Raw genomic sequence first — 10889 nt, 5'->3', positions numbered from 1 at the left:
TTTATTTGGTCTTGTAGGTTTTTACCTTGCTCCTTCATCTGTAACATATTTTTTTGTCATTTCTTTTTTTTTATGTGTGGTGCTATATTCCTGTTTTCCTGGTTATTAGGCCTGAGCCGTCCACCACCGGAGTTTGCAGGCAGTTGGATAGAGCTGGGTCTTGGTGCTGAGATGAGGACCACCTGGAGGCCTCACGCCAATCGATATTCCCTGGAGTCTGAGGTTGTCTGTTAGTCCAGCGGTTTGGACTCGGAGCTCCCACCACAGGAGCTCGGGCCCAACCTCTGGCTTGGGAACCAAGATCCCGCCAGCAGTTAAGCACCACAGACTGGGAACTGGTAAATGCTCTTCTAGGAGAGGATGTTATCTCATTTCTCCTTTTGTAAATTATACTACTTTCTCCCAGAATGAAGTCTGAAGTGGACATTTCTCTGGATTTGAATCCCAGCTCTTCCACTTTTGAGCCAACTGGCTTAAGACAAGTTTCTAACCGTCTTTATGCCTCCCTTTTCTTATTTCTCCAGCAACTGAGCATGAGATTTTTTTCTTTCCCTGTATTCCTGCCAGCATTCGTCTCTATCCTCACCAGTTTTTGCTTTTTTATAATCTCTGCTAACCCAAACAAATCCAGGGCTCCGAGCCCGAGCTCGGCAACGCGGGCCTTGCCCTTCCCCAGGCAGCTTCACTGCCCTCACTTAGGTGGTTAGGCCGCAGCTAAACAGTGTTCTTTTCTGGGCCAAGACGTCCCTGCCTCAGGGACGAGGCGCCAAGGTGGCGCATACTCCGCGCCCAGGGGTCCTGCGGGCAGCTGCAGTGGCCGCAACACCGGTCACCTGACAGGCTGCGGAATGAACACCCTGGCGAGGACCTGCACACGTCACGGCGGCAGCGTCAGCGGTGGCTGCGACTTCCCGGCTCCAGACCACACCTGCCGCACCGCACACACTTGCCACACCTGCAAGTGTTTTTTATTGAAGTATAGTTGATTTACAATATTATATTAGTTTAAATTGTACAACGTAATGATTCAATATTTTTATGGATTATACTCCACCTAAAGTTATTACAAAATAATGGCTATATTTCCCTGTGCTGTACAATATATCCTTGTTGTTTATATATTTTATACATAGTAGTTTGTATTTCTTAATCCCATACATCTTTTCTGTCTTAGAGTTCATATGTATATACAATATAGTCATACTATTCATTTGACATTCTATGCATCTTCCTTGATTTTCACTGTTTTCGAAGGATAATTTTTAAAGACCTGAATCATAGTCTAGTGAATTGCTAGACAGTTAGTATAATTACTAGACATTTAGACCAGAGAATTTCCTCCTAAACGACAACTGGATAAAATATGCATAAAAGAGAGACAAAATAATGCCAACCGTGCCTACTTTTTTTTTCCATTGCAAACCCCACCTGCTTCCTTAGCTGCCAGCTGAAGTGGGGAGGTGTTTAGTTTGCAAGGGACCATTCAGAGCCGACTGGGATGTTTCTTTTCAAGGAACACTTTGTGCCCTAAGTGCACTACTTAGGGTGACTTTTTGGAATAATCTTCGATGTTCTAAAGGAAGAGGAAAGAAGAAACAAATATATTTGAGAACAGCTGTGTACCAGGCACTGTGCTAGGCACTTCCTTTACAACAACCCATGAAGGCTCCTATTTAGGAGAACTTACCGTGAGCCAGGCACTACATTTAGGAATTTTGCGTGTGTGAGCTCATTTGATCCTCCCTAGAACTCGAGGGAGTAGACACTATTATAATACCCATTTCACAGACAGGATCACTGTGGCTCTGAAGTCACACAGCTAGTATATGACGAAGTCAGAATGGGAATGCGAGTCTTTCTAACGTAGGCTTCAGCCAGCTTATCCCATGTCCTGTTCCAGGCTTGGGTGGGTGTTGGGGCCGGGGATAGAGAAAAGCAGGGTGGGAAGAACATAATAATGATGACCGAGAATAAAAAAGACAGGGACTGTGCCAGATTCTCTCTATACATGATCTCACTTCATCCTTCTACAACGATACTACATAGATGTTGTCATCATTCTCTTCACCCCGCAAATGAGTGAACGCAGACCAGGAGAGCTCAGTCCCTCTCACTGAGGTTGCACAGCTATAAATCACACGTGTCTGTCCCGAATGCAGGGGTGTCCGCCCCACAGTGCATGCCCTGCTCCTTACTGCCTGTGGCTCTTGTCTTCTGTCCAGGGGAGATGGAAGAGCTGGAGACCCTGTGGCTCACGGGGATCTGCCACAACGAGAAGAACGAGGTGATGAGCAGCCAGCTGGACGTCGACAACATGGCGGGTGTGTTCTACATGCTGGCGGCCGCCATGGCCCTCAGCCTCATCACCTTCATTTGGGAACACCTCTTCTACTGGAAGCTGCGCTTCTGCTTCACGGGCATGTGCTCCGACCGGCCGGGCCTGCTCTTCTCCATCAGCAGGGTCAGTACCCCTGGCGGCTACTTCCCTCTGCGGCAGCCAGGTCCAGAAAAGCACAGGGCTTCCAGAGAATCAGGGGTTCTTGACTCCTGGGTGGGGGTGTGGTGTCTCCACACCCTCCCTTCACCCATCAACCCTTCTTGGATTTGTCGGAAGGGCACCAGTTTCTGTGTTCATAAGCCAGATGCTAGCTAGAGATGGTAGGTGAATAGGTAAGGCAGGCCGGGCGTGAGAAAAATAGCAGAAGTGAAATTAAAAATAGCAGCTGAACCCTGGTGTCAAAGGGAGGGAACAATGGAGAACGTGGAGAACTAAGACAGATTGCGTAAAACCCACCACACCCAGAGGGGGCAGTCGTCTTCCACTCCTGCTGAGTATGGTTTTAGCGGAAGGCAGGGCCAGTCTTAACAGGTCTTCCAGTTTTTAAAAGAGAAAGCAGTCATCTGATTATATGTGAAAAGTTTCAACTTTTAAGTACTAGTAACTAATTCCATTGACAAATAGAAAAACACACGGTCCAAACACAGCCAGTCTGTGGCCTCCCTCATGAGCACCCAGATATGCTCTAGGACATTATTAAAATTCCTGTGTAGGATGTTACGATGTTTGCATGCATTCCAACAGATCACGTGTGACAAAACGAAATCTACATGCAAAGCAATGTTGTGTGTGTGAACGCAGCTAACAAACCACAAAAGTGTGTACTATGTAAAGGAGCCTGAAATGAAACACAGGCATGAAGAACCATGAGAAAATGTACACACATCAAACAGGAAACAAAATACAGATTCAACACCACATAAACCACAGCACAGAATACACACGCTGTAGTAAGTGCACTCACATTCAAGCCACGGAAACCTCATTACATGCTGCACAATATGGCGTGTGTGTGGCCATAAACAGCTACACATGGCATAATTCAGCAATAACGATGACAGTTGTGGAAAATGCTTATATTTGTAGGTACATATATGTCCCTGGCACCATATAAGGAATGTATACTCATCATTTCATTTAACCTACAAGCCAGTTCTGTGAGGTAGGTACTGATATTGGCCCAGAATTGGGGAAACTCAAATTTATGAGGTTAGAGGAATTACCCAACACCACACAGCCTTGCTGGAGCCAGGATTTGACTCCAGGTGGTGTAGTAGCAGCCAGAGCCCACACTCTTACACAAGCAACAAACATCAAATACAAGCAACACAAGAGATTTGATACAAATCATACTACACAACATGTATGTGCACACAACTCATATATATTTTTACTTTTTAAATACAAGCTAGTCACTTACTTGCATCACAATAAAAGCACATATGTACATATCGTTCACTTATCTTCCAACACAGTGTAACATTATCTATCTATCCACCTGGCAATCAATCAGTCATCCATCCATCCATCCATGCATCCATCCATTCATCTATCCATCTGTCCATCCATTCATTCATCCATCCATCTATCCATCTATCCATCCATCTATTTATCTACCTATTTCTTCCATTTACTCACCTTGGAATTTTTTTACTCTGAAAGAGTTTAACAAATTAGGATTTGAAACATGGTGAAAAATATGTGGTTAGAAACATCTGATTTTGTATGCTAATGTTTATTGGGAAAATGAAATAATCATCTAAAGAGGAACTTGTGTATTCTTAGTATTTGGTGGTTTTAAGAGATCCAGAAGGTACACATGGGCTTAGTCAGGAGGATTTATTTTCTCCATTCAGTGGCACTCTAAACTTGAGTTCTATGCAAATACATATTTCCTAATTAGCTTGATGGCCTCTAAGCACACAGATTGCTTAAAAATAACAACGTGCATGCATATAGCTAGGTATTAAGCCAACTTTAATCTAATTCTCTTCACCAGTTACTAAAGGCTTTCCATATCCAAATGATTGTGAGATTGCCATGAGCAAATGCACACTATTGCCTTTACTTGTACATCCTGCTTGTTTTTGCAAGAGTGTTCCCTCTGTCCAAGATATCATTAAAGAAGCCAAGTTAATAGGATTGTCACTATGAGAAATGGACTAAATCCCTCACTCCCATTCCAAGCATCTTGAGGGACGGTGGTGAAGGGGGGACTGGGCACAGCATTGCTGTGTTGTGCCTTGACAAGCTGGAACTGGAACTTCTGTCTCCCCCTGCCTAGAGGAGAGAGGACCCCATGTCCCGTGGGACACAAATGCAAACCTCAGATGCCTGCCCTCCTGGCACGGCCAAGGGTGAAGGTCAGAGTTCACAGAGTCATTTATTTTACATTAGAACCAAGTTTCTCCCACAGCTGTGACGTTTGTTTATTACGACTTACAAAAACGCGTCCTCTCTTCTGTGGGATACTCTTAACTTTTGTTTTCTCTCCGCAATGCTGTCCCTTTCACGTTGAAAAAACTATTCACTGTCACTAGCAAAAAAGAACCACCTCGGTTGTCTCCAGAGACGTGAGGAATGGGAGATGTAGCAAAGCCAAGGACCAGGGAAGTGGAAACCGTGGCATCTTCCCAACGAGCCCAGAGGAGAGCTTGTAGCAGCTTCTGGCTGACCCACAATGGGGACCGACAGAATAGAAGTCAGATACTGTCTTAGTCCGTTCGGGCTGCTATAACAAAATACCACAGACTGGGTGCTTTATCAACAATAGAAATGTATTGCTTACAGTTCTGGGGGCTGGAAGTCCAAGATCAGGGTGCCAGCGTGGTCGGGTGAGGACCCTCCTCCGGGTTGCAGATTTCCCCTTGTGTTGAAGGGATGAGGGAACTCTGTGAGGTCTCTTTTACAAGAGCATTTATCCCATTCAGGAGGACGCCTCCCAAAGGCCCCACCTTGGACCTCATGACATAAGCACCTACCTACCACTAATACCATCACCTTTGGGACTAGGATCTCCGCATATGGATTGGGAGGTGGGGTACACAGACATGCAGACCATAGCAGACACTTTAGGGATCAGGCCCAGGCACCAAGGAACCAAGGAGGACAGTATCGCCCCAGTGAGAACGGGGGCGGGGGGTGGAACGGAGCAAACTGTCTGGAACGGCACATTGAGTCTTCAATGCTAATTTCATCTGAGCCCATTATAGGGCCGAGAGGGCATCTTATTTCCACAACCCATAAAAGGTAGCCGGAATCTATGAATAATAGAGAGGAGGAAAGAAAGATCTCTGCAAGGAAGAAAGAAACTCCAGCCCAGGGATTTGGCTCCTGAGGTAGGGTTTAGGCAACTTACCTCATCAGAAAGCCGCAGTGGCTTTCCAGAGCAAGCCTGCAGCTTCGATCAAACGGGCGCTGTGTGCTCATACTAGTGTGAGGAGAGAGAGGTGAGGTGACAAGCAGGGAGGGCACATCGGGGATGACTGAGCAGCTCACACACTAGCATTTATGGAGCCCCTTCCACGTCAGGTGCTTTGCTTGCATTATCAGATCTTGCCCTCATACCCACCTTAGAGTGTATGATTCCCATCTTACAGATGTGGAACTTGAGGCTCAAAAAGATGTAGTTGCTCAGCCAAGGTCACAGGGCTAAAAAAGGATGGAGCTGGGGCTCATTTCCAGTGGATTCCAGGTCTCTGACTCTTCCCATCCTTCTGTAATACACTCCCCACCTCCTCATCATCACATCTGGAAGATGGGTCAACTTAGTTGGAGAACACTTTCATCCAAACCTGGGGTACAGGCACCACGTTGACTCCTTCCCGAGGCTTTGCCAGGCAGATCAGCACCTGGGAACTGCCTTAGCTGTGTTGTGTGAGTCCCAGCGGAAACCAGGGATGAGAAAAAGCAGTCAGCAGCCATCCTCTCTGCTCCTGAAACATAGCTCAGCTCCCTGGCCACTTCTGTGGGCCTCCTGCAAATACAGAGGCATCCAGCTCATCTCGGCGGGCGGGAGCACACGGCCCTGATGGCGAAGGGTGGAAGCAAGTTTTCAAAGTCTCTGAAAGGAGGAGGGGAGCTCATTAAAATAAAATTGCAAAGTTAGAAAAAATTTAAAAACTAGTGTTTTCGTAATGCTAACAAGAGGAAAAAAAGGCTATGATCTTGGCTGACTCAAACACGTAGGAGACACACTGATTTCCACCCATAGTAGCAGAATCCCTCTAGGTCATTGTAGGGGATTATTACATTACCAAATTGGACAGGGAAGGCTTACGTTAACATAAAAGATTCACAAGCACTGTGCTATGTGAAATACACGGTGCGTTTGTATGATTTTGACGTCCAGCAGCCCTGGAAGCAATGAGGAGACACTGCTTCCTGGGAGGGAACAGGGAAGGAGACCACGCAGCATCGAGAAAAAGACTAAAGGTAAGGCTGCAGCAGGTGGGAAGTGCCCGATGCCAGGGCCTTGGCCTCAGGGAGCCTTCACCGTGCAGCCTGGGGTTGAAGAGGGTCAGAGAAAGAGAAGCTCAAATATGCACAACTGTAGGCTTTTCTGTTTGCTGTTCCTTGACGGAGTGGAGACCGTCTCTAGAAAACGACAAGAAAAACGCAGCAGTGCAAACAGGTTGAGGCTGTCACAGTTCTGTGAGCATCCCTGCAGGTCCAGTGCATCCCCACCATGGGGCATTGATGGAGCCGCTATAAGAGTCCAGAGTTACCGACCCATAGTCCCCAAAGTCAACAGCAGCTACCGCATCCCTTTCACAAACAAACCCCTTCTTGGGCCGGCTCCCTGTCAGTCTTGGGAGGACCAGCTCAAATCCGGCAGCCTGGACCGAATTGTTCCCTTTAGGTACCGCAGCCAAAATCTGGGGGCAGGAGTGGGGAAGGGAGAAGCACAAGTCACAGTCCCTTTTGCCTATTATTGTAGAATGAATCAAGAGCTCTGCCCCTGAGTTACTTTCAAGGAAAAGTAAACAGTTATTTTTAAGACAGGAAGCAGGTGGAGTGGAAAACAAGAGATGTATGGATGGGGGTGCTTATGTCTGAGCTACCCCCGAATCCCTCAGTCACTCAGTTCCCTGGATGGATTTAAATGCAGCATCACTGTGTCATCAGGACTCTCCACTCTTCCTAGTAACTAAAACTCTAACTATGCTCAACAGATTCTCACACAGCCAAAACACAAAGAATATGTATATATTGAGTGGGTAAGTGAAAAGTCCAAGAAGGGAGCTCCAGGGGTTCAAACCATATGATGTCTTTTTATCCCACCATCTCTGTCTATTCCTCCAAAAAATGTCTGATTGACCACACATGGATCTCAGGTCTTCTTGTTTTTGTCGGGGGGTGGGGGCGTGGAGCTGGGAGAGACTGTTCCAGAGGTTTTAACTTGAAGTATAATTGGCTTACAATATTGTATAGCAGGTCTACTACATAGTGACTCAGTATTTTTATGCATTATGAAATAATCACCATAATAACTTTAGTTACCATCTATCACGTACAAAGTTATTAGAACATTATTGACTATATTTTCTATACTGTACATTATATCCCCATGACTTATTTATCTTAAAGCTGAAGATTTTACCTCTTAATCCCCTTCACCGGTTTCACCCATCTGTCTAACCCCCTCCTCTCTGGCAACTACCAGTTTGTTCTCTGTTTCTATTGAATCTGTTTTTGTTTTGTTATGGCTGTTCATTTGTTTTGGTTTTAGATTCCACATATAAGTGAAATCATATGGTATTTGTCTTTCTCTGTCTGACTTATCTCAGCATAATACCCTCTAGGTCCACCTATGTTGTCACAAATGGCAAGATTTCATTCTTTTTTATGGCTGAGTACTATTCCATTGTGTGTGTGTGTGTGTGTGTGTGTGTGTGTGTGTGTGTGTACATACCACATCTTCTTTTCTATTCCTCTATCGATGGACACTTCAGTTGCTTCCATATCTTGGCTACTGTAAATAATGGTGTGATGAACATCGGGGTGCATGTATTTTTTTTAGTGTTTTTATTTCCTTCAGATAAATATTGGGTCTCATGCTTTAATTGATAGCTTCAGTGTAGGGGTAGCAATAATTCCCCAAAGGAATCAATGATTGGAGATCCTTGTCTGCTGACTCAGTTTGTTTGTCAATAGCTGACTCTCTGGTATCCAAAGTCCAAAGATGATCCTGGGAAACTTTAATAAAAGTAAGGGTTGGTGACCAGGATGTTGGGAGGGTCAACCAAATCCTTACACGCCAGTTTGGAGGTGCTGAGACCCTTATAGTTGTATGAGGATTAGTGGATATTTTTTCTCAAACTCCATGTATGACTATTGGCAAAAGTGTCAGATAATCTAAATAAATCCGATAATCTAAAAGTGCCAGAGCGACAAGATAAGCCTGATGCTTTGCCACTGGTCTCATACATTTAAGAAACATTATCAGGCTTCAGACTGGATTTCACTGTTTCTCCAGGACTCCTATTAAGAAGGTCGTGTCTCACCTTTGCAGGTACAGTTCAGGTGTGAAATGGTTTCATGTCCTTGCTGCTGATGATGGTGTTTCGTGCTCCTCCCCACAGGGCATTTACAGCTGCATTCACGGGGTGCACATTGAAGAAAAGAAGAAGTCTCCAGACTTCAATCTGACCGGATCCCAGAGCAACATGTTAAAACTCCTTCGGTCAGCCAAAAACATTTCCAACTTGTCCAACGTGAACTCCTCAAGAATGGATTCCCCCAAAAGAGCTGCTGACTTCATTCAAAGAGGATCCCTCATCATGGACATGGTTTCAGATAAGGGAAACTTGATATATTCAGACAACAGGTCCTTTCAGGGGAAAGACAGCATTTTTGGGGACAACATGAATGAACTGCAAACCTTCGTGGCCAACAGGCACAAGGATAGCCTCAACAACTACGTGTTCCAGGGCCAGCACCCTCTGACTCTCAATGAGTCTAACCCTAACACGGTGGAGGTGGCCGTGAGCACGGAACCCAAAGGGAACTCCAGGCCCCGGCAGCTTTGGAAGAAATCCATGGAATCTCTACGCCAAGATTCGCTGACCCAGAACCCAGTCTCCCAGAGGGATGAGGGAACCGTGGAGAACAGGAGCTACTCCCTAAAGAGTCCTAGGTACCTTCCAGAAGAGGTGGCCCACTCGGACATCTCAGAAACTTCGAGCCGGGCCACGTGCCACCGGGAGCCTGACAACAGTAAGAACCACAAGGCCAAGGACAACTTCAGAAGGTCAGTGGCCTCCAAATACCCCAAGGACTGCAGCGAGGTCGAGCGCTCCTACCTGAAAACCAAAGCGAGCTCCCCCAGGGACAAGATCTACACCATTGATGGGGAGAAGGAACCCAGTTTCCACCTCGATCCTCCCCAGTTTGTCGAAAACATGGCCCTTCCCGAGAACGTGGACTTCTCCAATGTCTACCAGGACCATGGTGACAGTTTCCGCAAGGGGGACTCCACACTGCCCATGAACAGGAGCCCCCTGCACAATGAAGATGGGCTCCCCAACAACGACCAGTATAAACTCTACTCCAAGCACTTCACCTTGAAAGACAAGAGTTCCCCTCACAGCGAGGGCAGCGACCGGTACCGGCAGAACTCCACGCACTGCAGGAGCTGCCTGTCCAACCTGCCCACCTATTCAGGCCACTTCACCATGAGGTCCCCCTTCAAATGCGACTCCTGCCTGCGGATGGGGAACCTCTATGACATTGACGAAGACCAGATGCTTCAGGAGACAGGTAACCCAGCTACCCAGGAGGAGGTCTACCAGCAGGACTGGGCACAGAACAGCGCCCTCCAGTTCCAAAAGAACAAGCTGAGGATTAGCCGGCAGCATTCCTACGATAACATCCTCGACAAACCCAGGGAGGTGGACCTTAGCAGGCCCTCCCGGAGCATAAGCCTCAAGGACAGGGAGCGGCTTCTGGAGGGAAACTTGTACGGGAGTCTCTTTAGTGTCCCCGCAAGCAAACTCTCAGGGAACAAAGGCTCCCTTTTCCCCCAGGGTCTGGAGGTCAGCAAACGGAGCAAGTCTCTCTTGCCAGACCACACCTCCGATAACCCTTTCCTCCACTCCTACGGGGATGACCAACGCTTAGTTATTGGGAGGTGCCCCTCGGACCCTTATAAACACTCGCTGCCATCCCAGGCAGTGAATGACAGCTATCTCCAATCGTCCTTGAGGTCGACGGCATCATACTGTTCCAGGGACAGTAGAGGCCACAGCGATGTGTATATTTCGGAGCATGTTATGCCTTATGCTGCAAATAAGAATAAAATGTACTCTGCCCCCAGGGTTTTAAATTCCTGCAGCAATAGACGCGTGTACAAGAAAATGCCTAGTATTGAATCCGATGTTTAAAACCTTCCATTAATGTTTTATCTGTAGGGAAACATAGGTAATGGCCAACGTTCCGGAAGATAAATGTTGGATGTCCAGTAGTGCCCTGCAAAGAGCAAGAGGATTTAGGAAGGTATTTTTCTGTTGGTTCTTTTGCACATGGCTCCGTGCCATACTCTTCCACTCAA

General features: G+C 46.6%; 1 protein-coding gene across 1 annotated transcript in view; it reads left to right on the top strand.

The window, feature by feature from the left end:
- GRIN2A (glutamate ionotropic receptor NMDA type subunit 2A) overlaps positions 1 to 10459 on the top strand; it is a 161911-nt gene extending 151452 nt beyond the window's left edge. Inside the window, exons 10-12 of the mRNA XM_028499144.1 lie at positions 2223 to 2461; positions 8923 to 10095; positions 10439 to 10459. Coding sequence (XP_028354945.1) covers positions 2223 to 2461; positions 8923 to 10095; positions 10439 to 10459 — 1433 coding nt within the window. The remainder of the gene's footprint in view (positions 1 to 2222; positions 2462 to 8922; positions 10096 to 10438) is intronic.
- Positions 10460 to 10889: the final 430 nt, after the last annotated feature.

The sequence above is a fragment of the Physeter macrocephalus genome, chromosome 14 (assembly GCF_002837175.3).
Source record: "Physeter macrocephalus isolate SW-GA chromosome 14, ASM283717v5, whole genome shotgun sequence".
Classification (NCBI taxonomy): domain Eukaryota; kingdom Metazoa; phylum Chordata; class Mammalia; order Artiodactyla; family Physeteridae; genus Physeter; species Physeter macrocephalus.
The sequence above is the reverse complement of the archived record's forward strand: the minus strand, read 5'-3'. Positions and strand labels throughout refer to the sequence as shown.